General features: G+C 38.4%; 2 protein-coding genes across 3 annotated transcripts; one reads left to right on the top strand and one right to left on the bottom strand.

Annotated features, from left to right (window-relative positions):
* Window positions 1-346: 346 nt before the first annotated feature.
* MPHOSPH10 (M-phase phosphoprotein 10) lies at window positions 347-8,306 on the bottom strand. Its single transcript, XM_074916804.1, has 11 exons — window positions 8,205-8,306; window positions 6,764-7,406; window positions 5,789-5,934; window positions 5,166-5,337; window positions 4,734-4,875; window positions 4,247-4,314; window positions 3,404-3,541; window positions 3,069-3,179; window positions 2,745-2,852; window positions 1,952-2,182; window positions 347-550 (listed from the first exon to the last, which is right to left on the bottom strand). The coding sequence occupies exons 1-11, from the start codon at window positions 8,279-8,281 to the stop codon at window positions 401-403; spliced, it is 1,986 nt and encodes a 661-aa protein (XP_074772905.1). The 5' UTR covers window positions 8,282-8,306; the 3' UTR covers window positions 347-400.
* A 1,566-nt stretch (window positions 8,307-9,872) lies between these two features.
* Window positions 9,873-19,190, top strand: MCEE (methylmalonyl-CoA epimerase). 2 transcript variants are annotated; one of them, XM_074916806.1, is made up of 4 exons: window positions 9,958-9,998; window positions 10,098-10,126; window positions 14,851-15,191; window positions 18,512-19,190. In XM_074916806.1, the coding sequence occupies exons 1-4, from the start codon at window positions 9,958-9,960 to the stop codon at window positions 18,662-18,664; spliced, it is 564 nt and encodes a 187-aa protein (XP_074772907.1). In that variant the 3' UTR covers window positions 18,665-19,190. The 2 variants fall into 2 exon arrangements, with proteins under 2 accessions (XP_074772906.1, XP_074772907.1); XM_074916805.1 differs by lacking the exon at window positions 10,098-10,126 and having other exon boundaries at window positions 9,873-9,988.
* The last annotated feature ends 1,790 nt before the right edge of the window (window positions 19,191-20,980 follow it).

Genomic DNA, 20,980 nt, shown 5'->3' with positions numbered 1-20,980 from the left:
TAATCATGATTTCAAAAGATAACTTCCCATTTATACTGCTAGGATACACCTTAAGTTCTTCAATAAATGCAGCTATTCCTGCAGTACATGCAGAGCTATTACAACAGCAGACACAAAAGCAATAGACTATAGAATTAAGAGACTGTACAGTCAAAGCACACAGATCAAGGATTCTACATTCTTCTGCCCATGGCAAGAAGCTTTGATTTTGGAACAAAAATCTACAAAATCAGGAGTTCTACCATAGAAAATAAAAGACCTAAAGGAAAGTGTCTTTACATCACCTTAAAAAGTTCACAGAACATTTTAAAGATCAACACAGAATAAAACCCACTCAAATTCAGCATTCATGTAGAAAAATTTTAATATATACAAGATGCAACATCTATAAAAAGGTAAATTACAATTTAAGTTTGTGAACAGAGAGCGCTTTCTGCTTCTTCTGTTGCTTCTTTACTTTGTTTGCATCTTTGATTTGCATTTTTACTTGATCTTGTAATTGAGAAAAGAAGGCCTGGGATGATTTTAAGACCTTGTCTTTACCTTCATCCTGTCAATGGACAAAATAGTTGTTATAACCAAGAAATGTACAAACAATACCATTATACTACTTACTACTCACATACAATGGTATTTAACATAATAATCTAATAGTTGATTTGCAAAGGTTATTTTTCACTGCATTCTTATACCGCTTTTGCTATCTAAAGAAATAGAGGACATTCCCTTTCTAATTAGCAATTAGCATGGTAGGTAAAAACAGGCATCAGCAATAGATCTTCGCACACATCTTTGTGTTCTAATCTCCTTTTGAAAAAACAAGCACAAACATTTTAGAAGTAGTTATTTTTCCTATTAGTTTCTAGTACCTCAAAATTTCAGATATTTTAAAATTTTAATTTATAAGGCATCATAGGCAGTACACAAGTTCAATTGTTTTGTGTGCTATAAAACAGTAATCTGATTATAGAGAAGGCTCCACAATAAGAAGTAGAAAGTTAAATAGGAATATTCTATTTTGAAATAGCTTAAGTTACTCAAAAGGTTAGAAAGAACTAAACAGAAACATCATTCTGAATTATGCATGCAAGTAGTCCCACATAAGTGCAACAGTTCAAATGCAGGAAATAAGAGCCTAAGTATTAGTATTTGCAGGAACACCACCTTGTGAACTTTGAAATAAATAAGAAATTAGTACCTAATGCAAACAATCATTTCTGCTCTGTGAATATATTTTGATATAGAGTAATTGTATCATACAGTTTTTTAATATTTTTCCATATCTAAAGATTAAGTTGCTTACAAATTCCAATATATTTCATACTCTGAGTAAGCTTCTGAAAGCTCCAACAACCATTAGGTATGAATTATTCACAATTAAAGCAGTAACTTCTACATAAACATGCATTATACACAAGGGGGTCACTCTAAAGTGCAACCAGAGCTGTATTTTTTCAGGCCTCTATACTGACATCACGCTGTCAGGACAATCAACAAAATCAGGACTAAAAACACATTCAATGCTACTTTGCAGAAGACAGTTACAAGCATGTATTTGAATTCTGAAACTGAAGTTCAAAAGAATACAGGGGAAATACAGGGGAAAGAGGAGAGGCAGAGAAAAAGGAAAAAGGGCATCTGCCCTTTTCATGTCTTCTTCCTACTACTTTCCTTACAACAGCTACATTTACCTTTTATATTTACTCAGACATAAGTACAGTAACAAGGTTTAGTGTAAACAGATATACTACCTGCATACAAGAATTTTTGAGGGGATGGAGAAAGAATAGGAGATGCAATTATGCCAAGAGGGACAGGAGGGAAACAAACCCTATACTTCGTAATTTGTGATAAAGTTCCCTTTCTCTAACTAAATAACATCTATCCTTGGGATTTTAATATTCTTTAGCTGTGAAGCTCCAAGTTATACAGGAATACTTGAGAGCCTTACCTTGAGCAGAGATGCTTTGCCTTCTTTTGTAAGCTTTTTAAGTTTTGCTGCAGCAGCTTTTTTGCTCAGTTTTGTGCCTTGTTCTGGTTTAATCTTTTCAAGCAGCTTTTGACGTTTCTCCTTTTCTCTTTGCTTCATACGTTTACGAAGCTTTTTCTTTCTTCGGTCTCGTTTTTTGTCTGTGGGAGTCTTTTCTGCATCTGTTTTTACATCACCTGCTTTGTTCTTTTCCTAAAGAGGGACAAGATCTCTACATCCATAAGCGTGCAAAATAAGACTCACTTCATGGTACTCAAAACTGTCTTAATGTTTCCATTATTTCAAATGTTTAGCCAGCTCAGGGCAATGCCACATTAAGGTAAAGGCCAAAAAGTGGCAAAAGTTCGGAAGTGAGATTTGTACAATAGATGAAATACAAGCTGACTGAGCTTCCCTATTGTCATTTAGCATTCTCCTTCCAAATATCCTTATATATGTTGGAAAAATAATTACCATTACGTAACAGTCAAGAAAAAAATGAAGCAAAATATTATGGCCTAGTGTAGCCAAATAAAATTAAATTTTCCCCTCCTTCCAGTTATTAAAAAAAAAAAAAAAAAAAAAAGCACCCCACAGCCCCAGCCCCAAAACAACCCCAACAACAACAGTCAACACCAAAATGCTAAGCAAGAAGGTCCACAAGGTGAGAAGCCCGGGGTGGGAGGGAGCAGAATTCTCCCACTGATCTGGCCGCCAGTACACCCTTCTATCAAGAATACAGATCCTCTCCATATCCTTACGTGATTATATTTACCTTGATCTCCTCCGGTGCTAAGAGAGCAGCATCACTAACAGCAACAGGTGCTACTTCTTCCATACTTATAGCTGGAAGGTTCGAAACTATTTTAACTTCTGGCACAGGCTAGAAGTAAGGAAATATAGTCAGGACTGAGCACACCATCTCACAACAGCCTACAGCTAACTGAAAATACTAAATATCTGGTTTTGTTTAGAGGCAATTATAGTCCATTTAATATGAAATAACAACGTTTACTTTCCATTTCCCAAGTATATGTTAAAGTATCCAGTTTTAAATGCGAAGGTGGGGAAACCCCAACTTTATGAAACATCTACTCACTGGTTTGGGTGTGAAGTGGAAGTTACACAGTGCATCCAGCTTCATGAAGAGTGAATCCATCATTTCCTGAATTTCTTTGTGTTCAGGATTTTCTTCCTCTTCAGTCTTTTGCTGCATTAATATGGCAATGTTACTGCAACACCACTCCTAAAGCTATTTTACTTTAACAAGACTGATAACACAATATACAATTCAGAGCCATTTCACTGGTGAACACTCAGAGAAAAACTGAAGTACTCCACCAAGCTGAAAGCAGAGTTAGCAGCATACAAACGAACACACACGATTACGTGGTATGAACTTCAAATCAAAAGGAAAGGCATTGCTTAAGTTACCTGGTGAAGTTTCATGTATTCTTGCTCATAGATCTCAGCAAGACTCAGTTTACTCTTTTCATGATCTAAAGTGATACGTTTCTTGTATTCAAAAGCCTCCTCTTTTGGTTTTTCTTTCGGTACTACATCATCCCATGCCTGAAAAAGTCATAAATTAATGAACAAATGCAACTACAGCCAAATATCAGGTGCTACAGCTTATTTATAACATTTTTCATATTACTTATCTGACACACTAACTAGTTTGTGCATTCCAGGAACTCATTAAGTTTCACACTTTCATTTGAAAAACAAGTGATAAGACCTGTAGCTCTAGCTTGTGTGCTTATTTTTAGTGGATTGGGGCAAAAATTGTACAACAAACCACAAATCTGTAATTTTCTTAAGTACTTAAATACCCTTCCCCGTATGTACCATTTGGTTTTATTCAGCTAACAATAAGCTTCAACAAGTTGTGGTATACAAATCTTTTATCAGTGGCTTTTAAGAAAAATGGAGAAAACTTTTTGGTTAGTATTCAGAATGCTCAGAGCATTACAGTTACGGTACTAGACAAAATTTACAGACTGACATTATGTTCCAAATAAACTCCTTATAGTTTTATTTCCAAACTCATTATTTTTTAAGCAGACCAACACCTAGCATATAACAGGCATACAAAAATAGAGCTCCTTAGAAATCTAAACACAGATTCATCAAGACAAAAGAATAAAACAACCAGCTGCAGAAATCAAGATAACTCCACACCTAACATTGTAAGAGCTTCAAACTCATCCTCGTAATGTGCCCAGTGAATCAAGTCTATGAATAAAAATAGGGAGGAGTAAGTAAGATATTATTTACCTCATCCAATATTCTCTGTTTAATGATATCTTCAAGCTGAAAAGTAGTTTCTTCTGTGATCACAGGTGCTGAGAGAAGAAAGAGAAGAGTTTTAAGATAAATGCTTCTCCAGCAAGAAATTTTTTTTGCTCTGTAAAGAATAAACAACAGAAAAAGAAAGTAAAGCCTTCACAAAAATGTAGTAATTGAAGGCAAAGTGAATAAATGTTTTCCTCTGCCCTCTATCAGAAGAGACTGATCATATTATGTAAGGCTTGTAAATGACTAAATCTGTCACCAAATTAATGAACATTCAGTGAAATTAAAGATCAACAAAAAAGATTATAGTTTCCACTATGAAAATGCACATCCTCAAAACCACACCAGGTTTAACTTAGTGTTTTGTTATCCTGCTCTTGAGTCACTGGTGCTTTCAGCAAGGTCAAAGGGAAGAAAACCCAACATGGTATGCAACACACTTTCAGGAAAGCCCACTCTCACTACTTACCCATTCGGACTGCGTGGTCAAAAAGTACTGTTTCCTCCAAAAGGCTGTTTTCGGGTCTTTTTTGTCCAGTCACTTCTCCTTTAAGCTGCCAAGGTTTCTCCTCTAACAACTCTTCTTCTAAACTTTTTATTTTTTTGTTCATCTGAAAAACACAATTTCCTAAGAAGTTTAAAACATAGAGCTCACAAGTAAACTCAAGGCAAGAACTAGTTATTTTAGGTACTTTTAACTCCTCCTCACATAAAAGGAGGGAACATATGACTGTGTGTGTATATATATATGTATGATGTAGATAAGCCACTATTTTTTTTTTTATTTGTAATAGCCCCTTCATATTTACCAGACTGAACAAATTACATGATCGTTAAAAAAAAAAAAAAAGGCCACTGTTTTGAAGTATTAGCAAAATAAAAAACCCCACAATACAATTACCTTTTCCTGTCTCTTCTCAAAAGAAGACTTTATTTCACTGGGATTGATGCCCTTCTCTAATTGCATATCAGTAACATCTTCTGTTTCGCTGTCATCTGGCAAACTAAAAGTAACTTTTTTAGAGGCTTCTTTACTTCTCATATTCTCCATCATTTCATTCATATCCTCACCCCTGTAACATTAAAATTTAATAAAGGTTGAAAAGCCTCTATAATTTTTTACATGAAGATATTTCAGCCATTAGATGTTTACCTGTTACAACTAATCCACAGTTAAGAAATACAATAGGCTTTCATTGAAACCTAAAGGCAGGGGACACTAAGGTAAGTTCTACATATTCAAAATAACTTTCAAAATCTGAAGTTACCGCTATTAAATGATAGTAAATAGTAAGTATCAAGTAAAATCAAGTAAAAAAAATAAAGTAAATATCAAGAGACACTACTCAAAAGATAAGTAAATAAACTACTTTTCAAATAAGGTGACAATGCAAACCATGAACATACAACAGAACAAATGGCAAACCATGGCTAAAGGGAGCCTGAAATTCACACTTTATTTTCTACATCACTTCAGTATAAAATGACAAAGACATTTTAACTGCAAATAATGCATATACTTACTCAGACATGCTTTCTTCATTCTGCTCTTCAATAGCACTGTCTGCTTCCTCTCCCTGATCATCTTCAACATCATTAGCTATTAAATCATCGTCATCGATCGGATCAAAGAAATCTTCGTATGTCAAGTCTCTAGAACTTTTAGTTGGCTAAGAAGGGAAGAGGAAAACCAAAGCAAAACACAAAACAAACCAAAACTGTTAAGACTGACAGAAGCATAGGGCTATCCTGTCTTTTAAAGTCTTTAGCACCTAGGGAATTGCACAACTTGTGTAACAGTAATTCAGTTTAGCGAAGTGTTAAGGTGTAGTAGTGCATCTTAGTGAAACTAATCTCTTTTATAAGTGTTTAAAATATTCTACCACTTAAATTCATTTCCAATTCCAACATCACAGCAGTCAAAGAGCAGTAGATTTTACCGATTACTTTCTGGAATGCGTACATGTTCCCTTACACCCTGGGCATAGTTTTTACTTGCTAGTGAGAATCTCTGGTAATATTAAACAATAAGATTTTTATTTTAGAAAAAAGGTACTCAGCAACTTAAGTTAAATCAGAGTTATAAAGCCATGTCCCTATAAAAAGAAGGTGCCAAAAGCCCTCTGCTCTGCATCAGTCCCCTTAGCGATCTCTAACTGCCAGATGTCAATGCTGAATGACACATCTTTGTCATTTGTTGGGTCACCTATTCTGCAACGTCACTTATTTCTTGTAACATACTATCTCTTCCTTTATTCATGCGAAAGCCCAAAACCCATCTAAAGAGAGACTGGAATAGCAGGACAGTATGCTCTTCTGCACTAGGTCATTTTTTACCAGATATTCATGTCAAATATATTGTCAAATTAAAGCTTCATCTACTCAAATGTAACTTGGTAGTTTCTACTCAAGAGTTCCAATAATTTATAGTCACCCTAATGGATATCAGATCTTGATTTAAAGGAAAAGAGAGATCAGAATATTTATTGATATTCTTACTTTTACTTTAGTTTCTTCAGACTCTTCTTCCTCATCATCTGAGATGATGTCTTCAAAATAATTAATATTTTCTTCCTCCTCCCTGTTTTCCTTCTCTGCATGTTCCAAAAAAGCTTCCATCTCAGCCAGCTTGAAAAACTTGTCATCCACTACAGATTTTCTTGCCATTTTTTTCAGTGTGGTTTCCTTGGCTGTTTTAGTTTGTTGCTCCAGTGCTTCAATATCAAAGTCAATATCAGAATCCTCATCACTGTATTTCTGCACTATACTGTCTCTCAGTTTACTTTGCTTTTCTTTAGCTTTATCTTCTGTATAAACATTCTTCTGTTCAATTTCTGCTTCCATTACATCGTCTTCCAAATCCTGGTCGCTGCTGGTCTCTGCATAAGAGCCATCCTCTTCTTGGTCCGAGAGAAGGCAAAGATCTTCATCCTCAGCATCTCTTGCAACAGATTTCTTGAAGAAATCGAGAACTGCGTTGTTTCGGAGCTCTAGTTGTTGCCAAATCTGTTCTTCGTCAAAATTTTCTATCCCCAGCTCTTTTAGAGGACCCCCATGAACTATATTACTTCCAAGAGCTTTATTCAAATCATAGAGAGTCTTTGTTAATGCTCTGAAGTCAGCAGCCATTCCATCTTGCACACTAAGAGTAGAAAAAAACCGAGGAGTTTTAAAAAGCGCAACAGTTAATAACAATTTATTTTCTATTTTGCAGAATTTACCAGCTTTCGTTCATTTTACACCTTCCATTAAGTTAATACATGGTTACACTGGCAGCTCTTCTAATAGCTTATTCTTAGCTATGTTGGTGCTATGGAATAGCACCTTTCAACAACTACTATCGCTGCTTAACTTTCTACTATTAACTTCTACTATTAACTTTCTACTCTATTTCTCTGGGAATACTGCTACTAAACTTTCCTTAAAAATAAGATATTATAATTATTAAGTCTTTTAGCTTCATTACACTTTATGCATGAAGTAGCAGCTAGACAGATATTCCACCCTTCTATAGTTGCACTTTAATGTATCTTCATCGTATTTAAGCACTCCAACCCTTTCGGGGAAGTAATCGCTATGGACTGAACACCTCAAACACCCAAGATACAGACCTCTGGCTTTAAAAAGGTAACTGCCATCCCCTACTGCCTTACTCCTCTGCTTTTATATTTGGGTAGTCTCCTCGTTCTTTCTCTAGCGCTACCAATGCTTCAACACAGCTGGCAGGAAGAGAACCCGCCGTTTCCTAATTCCCGAGCGCTGAAGACGGGAATAGGCCGCTGCGGAGCTGGAGCCCGCGGCAGGGCTGGCCGCTGCCTACAGCGCGTGTTGGGGAGCTCCGCGGCGCCGGGGCCGGCCCGGGGCCTCCCTCCCTGCCCCAGCACCTAGGCCTGCACCGGTCCGGCCCGGCCCGGCGGGCTTCCCGGCGCACCCGCCGTACCTGAGGAATCGCTCCGGGCGCGCCGCGGCGGCGCCCGCCACTCTGAGGCACGTCTCCAGCGCCTTGACGGCCGCCATCTTCCGCCCAACCGCGGCGTGGGGAACGCGGCTCCGCCCCCCGAGGCACGCCCTGAGCGGCCCGGGCGGCTCCAGCGGCCGGCGCCGAGGTTCCGCGCACAGAAGTTCCGCCCCGCGGTGCCTTGCGCGCACAGCTGCGGGAGCCGCCCCACCCGCCTCCCAGCCCGTGCTTGTGTCACAGAGCCGCCTGGTTTAGTCATGTCACACCCGCTTCTTTAGCTTGGCCTTCTCGCGTTCGCGCTGAGCTGCAGGCAGGGGCTCGCCGAGTCATCTGCTGATGGCTGCTGCTTCCTCCCCTTGGAAGAGCGTGGTATTGCTCTAGATTGGGATGCTCAGCAGAACTGAAAAACCTGCTCTAAATATAGTGATGCTACAGTCATCTTTGCAGTTTTGTCTCGCTGACCTAGATACAAGGGCTATTTTGGAACCACGCAGTTCCAGCTGATTCTGTGAGCAAAATGCCCGGCGTTAAATGGCATCCCTTGGCTCCCAGCTAACTAGGCCTAGTGTACGTGCCTATGCAATTACCACTGCACAGTGTTCTACAACTGTTTTATTACTTTACATCACAGAGTTTTCTTAAAGTTTATTTTGTAAAGCTAAATTAAGCACTACACCCACAGACCCTGGTAAAGAAGCTGCTGCTGTTGGGGCAGATGATCGATTCCTCCTCCATGCTGCAAAATGCATTAGCAGGGGCTGCCTCGGGGCTGCACTCACCTGCCTGCTGCCATTCCCAGCCGTCCCCAGCCCCTCAGCACCTGGATCCAACACTGTGATCAACTTTCTACTTCGTTTTTGCTATTACCTCTGCTGTTTCTCTGATGCTTTCATGCCTTCCTACCAAAAAAAAGTCTCTTCAGTGCACAGAAATCAAAGCCCAGCAATGCAACTTGTGCGTGTCCTCTGAGTGGCACTTTGCACCCTCAGAAAACCATCGTGTGGAGCAGGGCCCAGACAGCAGAGGCATGAGCATGACCTACACCTGTGCCTCTGAACATCATAAACATACCCAGCACTTTACAGCCTGGGTTGGAAGCAGGAAATGCTGTATATTGGGACATTCAAATACCTATTTTGACTACTGAACTGAACTTTTAATTATTCAGATATGAAATGACACAAGGTGCTTATATATCTGTAGGATGTATTGCAGCAGCCTGCAGTGTCCTATGCCCCTGCCGGGACAGGAATGCCGCACCAGAAGACAGCCTGCTCGTTGTCCTCAGTCTCTCTTGCACAGTGCTTTAGTCATAAAACTTTCTCTCTGCAGATGTCCCCTGCTAGAGCTGGCCTCTTTCGCACTTTCCTTTCCAAACACACGCAGTGCCGAGAGCTGCCCCCACCGAGGCCGCTGCATGGCCGCCTCCCGCCGGCCAGGCGCAGGGCGCAGCTCCCAGGCGGCCGCCGCCCGCCCCAGCCCGGCGGAGCTTTCTCCTTCTGGGAAAGGCCCCGGGCAGCTGCGCCCACCGGCCCCGGCGAGGGCTCGCCAGCCCCCCGGCCTGACGCAGCCGCTGCCGGTGCCTAGTACCAAGACGCTCCGGTAAGCGCCGGTCCTACAAGCACAGCCCCGGGCCGCCGGCTCGGCCGCGCCGGGGACTGGGGGCGGCGGCCGCTCCCCCGCGACCAGGCCCCGCCTGCTGCGGCCGGGCCGGTGCGAGCGGCGGGGCGGCGAGATGGCGGCGTCCCTGGGGCGCGCGGCGGCCGGTAACGTGGGGTCCGGGCTGCGGGGCGGGTCGGGCGGTGAGGCCGGTGGGGGCGGCGCGGCCTCGGTGCCCGCTCCGGCCTGGAGCTCCGGCCCCGCGGCGGCGGGCAGCCCCGCTTCGTGCAGGGCCGGGCGGGCCGGCAGGGCGGGATCGCGCCGCCGCTGCCCGCCCCGGTGCGGGAGCGGGCCCAGGCTCTCCGTGAGAGCCCTGCAGGCCACAACAAAACAATTGCTTTTATAAATAAAAACAAAGTGTGCCGTTCCAGATGGCAGATATGTTAATAACTGACATTACCTGCCTTAGAAATAAACTTAGGCAGCAAACTCCAAACTTGAGGCCCAAGGAGGAGCTCGTCTTTTTAAGGTACAACTTGGAGGTCAAATGCAAAATCATTTCCTGTTCATTATAATTATCTGGACTGTTCATTCTCTTAATAGTAAGTAAAGGCAGGTTAAACTCACTATATCTAAACCACGCTGTTCTACTCGGTAGCTATAGACTGCAGGAGCAAAGTGAATGAAAGACTCGATGCTGTCAGTGATCGATCGGTGGGATCTGAGATGAAAACACCTTTGTATAATTGCGCTTTGATGGAAGAAACCAGAGCTACAGCAAAGTGAGACTCAGTTCCTAGGAACTATGGAGCCCAACTGATTCCCAAAAGCCACCTCCAGCACAGAGCTGAGCAGCACCGTAGTGATCCTAAGCCTTGTTGGCTGGCAAAGTTTCCAAGATGCTAACACCACCTCAAAACTGCTGGGATTTAAGAACGGCCAGACTGCTCTTTCTACATTGGGTCCAGAGCTAATACACAGCCCCTGTATGCCAAACTCCCTAGGGTGACAGCATCTTCTCCACGCTTGGGAGTTTTTCTCAGCCTGAAATGGTTGACAGTAGAGCGGGGCCCAGTGACAAGGTTCTTCTACTGCAACCCACAGTTCTACTGCAACCTCCCCATAGAGAACTTGACTTAATTCACTTGGATTTGGTTTATGTTTGATTACTTAGCCATGTAAGACAATGAACACTACCCCATGTAAGGAGCAACAAGCCTACAAATAAACATTTGAAGGCTGAGGATCTCATTTTATGGGGTATTTCAGACTTGTTACTTCGTGTTCATAATCTGCTGTTATACAGTGTAAGCCTCAGTTGGTACAACTGTACATGTTTAAACTCTCATGTGCATAGTACTAGTAGACCAGCCAACCACTAATAGCATAAAACTCAAACAGATCAATTTAAAAATTCAAACGAAGCTGGAGAAGGTGACAAACATTCTGCAGCATCACTGAGGCTAGGAAGCCAGCAATCATATGAGAGCAGGGTCAGCTGAATCTTCCCTGAAGGACAAAGTATCCAGAAAAATTCAGGTTTGGTTGTCAGTGTTTGAAAAAGGAGATATTAAAAAAAGCAGTTGGGGCAAATGCTGTATATACCAGGAAAAGCAACTGCATTTGTGAACTTGGTCAGCATATGCAAGTTTTTCAAGCAGGACACATACTTGGTTTAGTCACTGTCCACTGGCTTCAAAAGAAGCAGAGAAAGTAATTTTTTTTAACATTGGAGAAAGTTAAGAATTACTTGAATAATTCTGTAAGTCAGTGGAGAAATGCTTTTGTGATTGAAGGATTTAGCCACAACAGTTAATAGGACTAGTTTTGTGATACATGCATAAATATAAGTGTTTCTTTCCTGAAACATGGAAGTGATAGGGTTTCAATCTGAAATTTGCTGAAAAGCTTTCTTTTTCACTGCAGGGTCATCTTTTGATTATTGGGTTAGAAGAATAAGATTAGAATTTTAGGTAACTATATAGTTACTAATCTATAGAATGCAAGAAAAACACATGCTTTTTGTTTAATCTCAGTCAATTCATACTGGTAATTATGGGTTTAAAATTAAAGCTCTATATGCATATGACTAGAGCTAGGACAAATTCACAAGACTTGATAGAATAAGGTAAGAAGAAAAACCCAAACCTGCTGAAGAGTCCTCTGCCCCTGCATGCTCATATGAACAATATGTAGAGTTCTACCACTCAATTTGTTAAGTGAGAAGAGGAAACGGAGAAATGCATAAATAATATTGTCATATGAGTGGGTATTTAAGTATCTTTGACTTTACAAGAGTCCTAGGAATATACTTCACTTTTTCAATCTATTAGCTTTCTAGGAAGCACCACAAAAATCAAACATTTCTTGGGCAGAACTTAACAGAAATAGCATTTTCTATTATTTTTTATATTGCTTCAGTAATAGCTGAGTAACAGTCTGTGTCTCTACTTTCTGTCAATTTACTTGAAAATAAACAAAATACAAATTAAATTATAATAACTGTGTAGTCATATGCCCTGTGTGAAGTACAGCAGGAATTATAGATGGGAGATGTCAAAAAGAATGGGAAAAATCCTAGCCCTTCACATCAGTAAGGATTGCTTGAAAAATCTACATTAGTAGTATGTCTACTGAACTGTGGTCTGTTAATATTTGGAAGAAGGAATAAAAGGCTCTAGGAAACATAACAAATTATACAGTAAGTGGTCCTTTCAAAGGATTTTTCTCTTTTGGGGAATACTGGCCTTTCTCAAAGTGGAAGAGTATCTCTTGCTTCAGCAAAAATGGAATCAGGTGTTAAAAAATTATTGTAGGAAATACAGCTACATCGGTAGAATCTTAGGTGGACAGAAAAGACTGTATGGCAGCTGTTTGGGGTTTTAAAAATTTTTTTAATATATTATTTAATCTGGTGATCTGGTCAAACTCTAGTTAATTATCCATGCCTCTAATTATACCAACTAGATACTGCATGCTTCTTATTTTGTACATTGTAAGCATTGCATAGTATTGCTTCCTCAGGCAATTGCTTTGATACCTGATACAGCTGCATTTAGAGGGCAAATCTATCTATGAAATAGTTTCAGCATAGACATTTTAAAAACAAGACTTTTTCTTCTGTGTAGAAGTTGCTTGGGGATTTTTTTTTAACATGTAAAAAGTTGAAAAGTACTTGGAAACACTGAGTTGCTCTACTATGCCCATATGATAGCCTAAAGGTAACCAGTGAAAAAGAATTGTCCAGAACTGGCTGTGATGCAGGAGATGACAGGATGTACTGTGTGAATGGTTGGCAAGAAATATTCCAGGGCAGTTACTTGCAGAACTGGGCAAGTTTCTGGAAATATTTAATGTAGGATGTTGATTTAGTATTATCAGAAGATTCGGAATAGACTTACTTTTGTGATACTATGTCTTTGGAAGTATGTACATTGCACATTGTAATTTTCAGTCTAGATACACACAAATGCTTCTTCTTCCATCACAGCACAATGCTCAGAAAGGCTTAGATTTAAGGACTGCATTAGCTGCCTTGTGAAGAAAAATGAACTGATAGCCGTGGAGTCTTGAATTCCTGTGAAATGGTAGTTCTTAGTTTCATACAGTGAAGCTGGCAGACTAATTACAGCTACTACTAACCTTACAGCTACTACTAACCTTACAGGGTACAAAGAGTCTGAATAAATGCAAGCCAGGCTATCCTCAGTGTATCGCAAAGCATCCAGAATCTCAGTGCTTCCTTGGCCCAATCTCTTAGCAAAATAGCACATTTATGAATTTAAACCTAAGAATACCTCAAAGACTTCCAAAATTCTGAGATGCCTCTAGCTTGGCCTTGAGGCATTGGGAACTTTGACATGGCCTAAAGCAAGCTGGCATGAAATTAAAATGCGGCTTTTATGAATATATCCTTTCATCTAATTCTGGTGCTAGAGACAACTGATATGATCAAAATTGCTCCCTCACTCCCAACCTCTCCAGATTCTAGTACTTGGACAGATTAATTTTTAATGTAATTAAAAATGTAATGTATCCTCATTGTAGATCTTTTTCTTGTGATGTTTTAAAAAAACAAGCAACCTTAAAATTATTTGTGAGCAACACAGTGATTTGACACAGATAGTGCAAAGTTGTTCTGCCTTGTCAGAGCAGTCAATGAAGAGTTCCGTAGATATCTAAGCACTTTTTCATGACACTGAGTTTCTCCATGACTTCTCCAACTTTTGTCTACTTGTTAGCCCTTACTTTTCTGTCATAAGATCATCCAATATTTTTTTTACAGTTACGTTTCTTTATAATTACCATCTCAAATATGATGAGCCAAATCATATTCCTTTTCTTTTGTCACACTGAAGTCATTGTCACCAGTTACATTAAAAAAAGCTATTATTATTTCAGCCTTTTAAAGATAATATTTTAAATTATTATTGGTCAGTTGAACATGATAATGATGATTATCATCTGGTTCATGATGGCAAATGATTTAATACTTGCAGAAAGAGCAAATAAACCAAACTCAGGAGATTTTAGGATTCCCTAAGCCTCAGATGCAACATGACATTTCTTTCCTTGCTGGAGTTAGGTCTGACACCTGTGAGTTCAAGTCTTTTATCTTTTGGATCTTGCAGTATCAGTTCTGTCCAAGATTTTGTTTGGGTTTTCTTGTTTGTTTGTTATAATTTCTAGATGTATAGGCATATTCTCATTTCTCTGAAGAATTTAAGTACATTATACAGTTGACCATTACATTTGGCTATCTTTTTAACAGGCATATGTAAGCATTTACACCAAGTTTGTGGGGTTTTTTTTGTTTGTTTCTTTTATACTTGTGAATAGTTATATAGTCTGAAAAAAATTTCATTGAGCTGTTAATACTACAGAATAATTCTTTCCTTGGTTTCAGTCTACATGCAGCTTTGCACACTGGTGTTCTTATGGCACAGGAGTTATATAGGTCTCATTAAAGGGGAAAGAGCATAGTACTTTCTCAAAAGCACTGTATTGGTGCTATTCACTTTTTTTTCAGGGCTTCTTGCCAGATTGCAGACTTCAGCTCTCACAATACGAACTCTATCATCATCGAATTCCTTTTCTCAAAACATTCCAAACTGTTTGTGGAAACTGGGCCGACTCAATCATGTAGCAATTGCAGTACCTGATTTGGAGAAAGCTCAGTCCTTGTATAAGGATGTGTTAGGAGCAGAGGTGAGCGAGACTGTTGCTCTTCCCGAACACGGCGTCTACACTGTTTTTGTGGAGCTGGGAAATACCAAGCTGGAACTTCTACATCCCTTAGGAGATAAAAGTCCCATTGCAAGCTTTCTGCAAAAAAACAAGACTGGAGGAATGCATCATATCTGCATTGAGGTATTTTAACAAAACATATCATACAATAAGATAGAGATATTAAAGTATGCATATCTTTTTCATATGTTTGCTCTGTGTAAAAACCAAATATATATGGCTGTCATATTTGTGAGAATTTATATTGCATAAGATGAATTCTTAAACATGCCCTCTAGGAAATTTCATGAGCTATGTGATAATTTTTTCCTCTTTTATGCTGTAAAGAGTAAATTGTGGAGGGGAAGGTTAGTTGTCTGGTGTGGAAGATGGACAAGGCTTGTGAAGAGTGTTTGACAGGCGTCAACTTCCTAACATAGAAAGGACATACACTGGAAAAAGATGGAGTTGTAAGTTTAAGCTAAGGCATAGTTTAGATTTTCAGAAGTTTTTTCCCATTTGATATTTAGTTGATAATTGTATACAGAAGTCAAAAAAGATTGTTAGTCATAATTGCCAAACAGCAGTAAAGTCTCCAGAGTTTCTTCTGTGCTGTTTTTCCTTGTCCATTAAAGAGAGATTAGTCTGGAAGTACACAAGATGTAGTGGTGTAGGGTAAAGTAGTTATTTAGTATACTCATGTTTTAATGTAGATATTTGATGCAAAATTTCATGTTGCTGCCTATGATACATGTTTTTAGTATCTTACAGATCTGAGTCTTGCAAACTTTATTATTTCATGCAAAGTGTAATAATGAAAAGTAGTGGGATTACTGATGTGGGTAAAAATTGTTTTCAGAATACATCTGTTGACCAGTGTTTGCAGTTGCATACTTTCATTGAGAATTGAGACATTTTTCATACACAGAGGCATTGCAATTTTTTTTCATTAAATTTGCCTGTTTGCAGATGTTCAAGAATAAGAAGATTAATTCTGTTTAAACTGACCCTAAATTGTATTCCTTGGCAGTTCTGCTATAGAAATGTGAAAAGACCTCAGCTGAACTTAGGAAGTGAGGTGTCTAGAAGAAAGAAATGATTTGCAGTAAGACCAAAAAAACCCTCCAGCTCTCTGTAAGACCAATGGTACTTACAGGTACAAGACAAAGAAGTTGTAGGCATTTCTCAACAAAAAATAGCTCAAAGATCTCAAGGTTTTCAAGTATATGTGATCCCTTTTAAGATGTTTCAAAAATTATTTGTTACCAGCTAAATTGTTCTGTGTAGATCTCCCTTTTGTGTGAGAGATGATCTTGTTGCAGATAAACCAAAGATGGCTGTCAGGGGAAGTCATACTGTTAATTATGAAAATTGAGAAGAATAGGATATGCTAATTATACCATGTTGGACAATGTAGAAGTGTTGTGTTAAAAAAGAAAATTTATAGCTCTGCATAGTAGATCAAGCAAGCCAGGAGTCATAATAGAGCAGTTAATTTCCATTGATTGGGTGAGCTAGTGCTACTTGCAGCCAGTTTTTCCTAAATGAAGTCTTGTAACTCACCAATAGATTCTTTATGAAAAAAAAAAAAAAAAAAGTTTATCCTAAGTCCCTCATGTTTGTCTCCACATAAAAACAAATGGAAGATTATAAACCATTTTACATGGATAAAAAAGCAACCCATTGTTGACCTGCTTTTTAAATAGGACTGAAAACAGATTTGGTCACTACCATAGTCAATCAAAAATATATTAACCTTCCTCCTCCAATTTTCCATTCTCCCCAGAATGGAAAACCTTAAAACTTCAAAGATAGGTCATCTTCTGAAATTGAGCAAAAGTAGTTTTCAGAAAAACTATGAAAGAACTTCAGTGTCAATTGATTGTTCATTTGAAATTTAAAACATATTTGGTAAAAATATATTTCTATGAACAATGTTATTGCAAAAAGATGAATTATAGATTTGTTTTCCATACTGGAGAGGAAGCCTGACAAGTTTATTAAAATGCTTTTCATTTCTTCCTTCTGTATTATTATTCAAAGCAAAATTTTAGACAGATGTTTTGATAGGGAATTTGTTTCAGACAAAATAAGCATTTTAAGAAGAAATTAAATTGTTCCTGGCCAGCTATAATTTAATTTATTAACTGCAAGGAAAAGCATGTTGGACACTTGATAGAATGAGAGAGAAATCCGAGCCTGACACTGTCCTAACATGGATGCACCCACAGGCTTTCCACTGTTCAGTCTCACTGCTTCCTGGGGGATGCAGTAATTCATTCCAGCTGAGCCCAGACAGAGTTCTTCTGACCATCTCTGCAGGACCCGAGCAGCAGCTGCAATGGATTTTCTGCGCAGGGGGACAACCTGGAGGGGGCTATGGCACACATTACTTGTGCTGTTTTATTTTAGATAAAACTTGACAGTTATTATTTTTTTTTTTTTTTAAGCAGATGGATAGTAGGAAGAACTGTAGCGAGTTCAGAATTTTCATGAACAAAACTGCTGCAAATGAGTAGGAATTAACTGATGTCTGTTCCTCTGAATTAAAGCTAGGTATTTCCTTCTTCCCTACAATGGCATCATGCAAGTTTATTCACCAAGCTATGTCCAGACACCTCAGTCTCAAAAAATAGTAATGCTATTATTTTAATTCTAGGTTTTTATTGATTATTGACCCTTGGATTTGCTAAACTGAGTGATAATTTTATTATTTCAAAGAATGAATGCATTTAAGGTTTGGGAAAATTCAAATTTCATCTGATGACATGACATTAGACTTAAGATCACATTCTACAACGTAGATATGTTTTTGTTATGTATTTCTGCAGGAAACTGTACTGAAATACTATGTTAAAAGCTATTATTATAATTAAGATCAATAGGAAAATCAGGTCATATTGTGGCTGTCTTTCTTATAATTCCAAAGTTTTTCTTAGGAATCTTTATGAAGCTTAACCTGCTCAGAAGGAGGCTATATAAATCTAAAAGGGTCTTTCCTTTTACCTTCTGCCTGTTGCCCTCCCTTTTCACCAGCATCTAATGATTCAGTGTTCTGTCATCAATTAGACAGGGAGGCATTCTTCTTTAGTTATTGATAGTTTGAAAGCAATATGATCTTCTTAGTAATAGTAATGCAGAGTGGAGTCCTTATAAATTAACAACATTAAAAAAAATCAATGGGCTTTGTGCATGGGTGATTTTCGTTTAATAATTTCTTAACTATAGCATAATCTATTTAAACAATATTTTATAAAATCCTCAAATAACAAATGCAAACTTCTGTAGCATTTTTACTTTTAAGATGAGATGTTTTAAAACTGTTTTATATTTTAATTTATTTTCAGAATTATATTAGAATTTAGAAGTAACATGTTAGTAAGGAATTATTGTCTCTAAATGTAGAATCTGCATAATACAGTGTAATATGTTAATTTTTGTGAACTGTATTTTTGTTTTATAAGGTTGATGACATAAAAGCGGCTATGACAGAACTGAAGAAAAAAAAGATACGAATATTGAGTGAAGAGCCCAAAATAGGTGCACATGGCAAACCTGTGATTTTTCTTCACCCTAAAGATTGCCATGGAGTCCTTGTGGAACTTGAGCAAGCTTGAGCTGTAATATTCATAAATAAAAGAATAGATTAGCTGTAAAGTTACTGAGCTGGTGCTGGGAATATTGATGTGGTATTCAGTCTTTACAAGTTCACTGTAGTTCTTGTGGATTAAGGACAGCTTTTGAGTACTGAAATAGTGCTACAGATTTAGGGTCATCTTTTTTTTTGTTGATCTGATTTTCAGAATTAATATGTTGACGTTTCTTGAATTCTCTGTGATTCTAAAGAGAAATACGTGAGCCAAGTTACATATGTAGCATAGTAATTTATGTTCTGTTGCCTCATATTTGCAGCATGATTTTACCTCTGTAACCACAGAAACTGTAGTTTCTAGGTCAACCCACGTTATTTTGTTCTACATTTCAGAGCAGAGACCCACTTCTCAGTGACAACAATATAGCTTTGATATTCCCTTTGGAAATAAAGGAAAAACGAACATTGTATTTTCTGTTTTCACCATTCACCATCTGTGCTTCACACTGATTGATTGGTTCATGCAATAAAAAGATCCTTATGTTATTGTATGGGTGTCTGCAAGGAGTAAATAAGTTTTCTTGGCATAACAATTACTGCCAAGGAAGTTACCATGCATAAATCATCATTTAGTTGTTTTACGAACTCTGTGGATATTCAAGCAGTATGAGAAAAGGACCTGAAAAATTATTTGCCTGAAATATATTTCAGACTATGAGGTACTTGTCACTTAATTTTTTTCAGGTATTGAATATTTGGTTTTCAAGTTTTATCCATAGGAAGATATCTGAGAGAGACCTGAACAAATAGCCATTAATCTTTTCACTTAATTTAAAATGTGGTTTTCCTATGCATCAGTGGAAGACACAAGCTGTATAAGTCTTGGTTATGCACACTGCCTTTAACATTAGAGAGCAGGCCAGCATGCTTCTGTTTCTGATAGACTGCAGTCACAGTTTGTTGACTTATTCAAGCACGGACTTCACTTTATTGGTGTACATTAAGCAAGTAGTTTTTGTCCTGATACTTTCTTTTATAGGTTTGTTCTGACATGTCAGCTGTAGAAATTGAAGACTTTCTCTCTCTAGTTTTCTTAATCCTTAAGTCATATTTTTTCCTAGCTAAACTACAACCTGAATTTTGTATTTTCCTACTTCTCTGTATGTACAGTGATTAGTTTCAGCTTGATATGAAGTAAGTTCATTTTAGTCTAGATTTTTTACTTAATGGAAATGGAATTGTGTTCTGTGTCATGTTTGCTATAACAAAGTACAAGTATAATGTTGACCTGAGATTTAAACAGGGCTTTAAAAGACATTGATGCTTCCTCATGAATTTTACTTCTGAAAAAAACTCTGCAAAGCCATGCTTTTTAAACGAGATATTTTTGTACTCAAAATACATACTCCTTCTGTCGTATTTTAAGAAAAATACAGTATTCCACAGGGTTCTTGCATTTCATCAAATCACTGTTTAGAGGGTAGTTTGTGATCTAAATTCTAAATTGTTTAAATTTAGAAAACCTAAGGCTCATGATGGAAAAGCAGGATGATTTGATATTTCTGAAATATGATTCTGCTGTTCTAGGAGACATTCTGTTAGCAAAGCTGCTTTTGTCTTTCCATTCTTTCAAAGATGGGGAGGCATCTTTTCTGCAAAATGAGCAAGCCTTGCTGGTTATATGTAAAAATAATTGAACAGAAGTCTTTGAACCTACCACCCTTAGTTTGGTGCAGCAGAAAACAGGGCAGTCCTCCCTAGATTCATACTCCATTTCTCTATACTGTCTGAAGGAGATGGAATTTTGTGTATGACATCTATCAATACACTCAGAGAAGTAGCTTGATATAGTACTAGGAAATGGAGATTTTGAGTAAACAATACTTAACTCCACTTGCTTCATTGTGTTTCCTCATCTTACTAGCAGAAAGAGACTTGTAATGCTTTTAGCTAGTAACCAGTAATTTTCCTCACTGACTGCAGTATGAAGTCAGCTGATGTATTTTGTTCATCATAACTAAGTTGTGCTCCCATCTCTCTCACAGCTTATACCTTCCATCTGACTCCTCCTAAGGTGAAAGTCAAGATGTTAACCAAACCCCGCACACACACCCCACCCCCCTAAAAACATCGTTTAGGTCTTCGAAGTTTGTCAGTACTCAAAACTGAGTCATGCTTATTACAAGCTCTTACTGTTTGGTGGAATCAGACCCCCTTACTTGCTGGGTATGAGCTACAAGATAGGAGAATTTTCACCCCTGGTGCTGTAGACTTGGAAGGAATAGCCAAGAGAGCTGGACAGCTGAAGACTGAAGACAGCTTAAGATGTGCTGAGACATTT

This window comes from Athene noctua, chromosome 13 (assembly GCF_965140245.1).
Source record: "Athene noctua chromosome 13, bAthNoc1.hap1.1, whole genome shotgun sequence".
Lineage (NCBI taxonomy): Eukaryota > Metazoa > Chordata > Aves > Strigiformes > Strigidae > Athene > Athene noctua.
Note: the sequence above shows the minus strand (reverse complement) of the source record. Positions and strands in the feature narration are given on the sequence as shown.

Coding starts and splice junctions, on each gene's coding strand:
- MPHOSPH10 (XM_074916804.1), bottom strand. CDS start 8,281: ATGGCGGCCGTCAAGGCGCTGGAGACGTGCCTCAGAGTGGCGGGCGCC. Junction 4,876..5,165: donor TTGAGAAGAGACAGGAAAAG/GTAATTGTATTG, acceptor TGTGTTTTTCAG/ATGAACAAAAAAATAAAAAG. Junction 2,183..2,744: donor TAGCACCGGAGGAGATCAAG/GTAAATATAATC, acceptor GTCCCTCTTTAG/GAAAAGAACAAAGCAGGTGA.
- MCEE (XM_074916806.1), top strand. CDS start 9,958: ATGGCGGCGTCCCTGGGGCGCGCGGCGGCCGGTAACGTGGG. Junction 9,999..10,097: donor GCGGCGGCCGGTAACGTGGG/GTCCGGGCTGCG, acceptor GGCGGCGGGCAG/CCCCGCTTCGTGCAGGGCCG. Junction 15,192..18,511: donor TGCATCATATCTGCATTGAG/GTATTTTAACAA, acceptor TTGTTTTATAAG/GTTGATGACATAAAAGCGGC.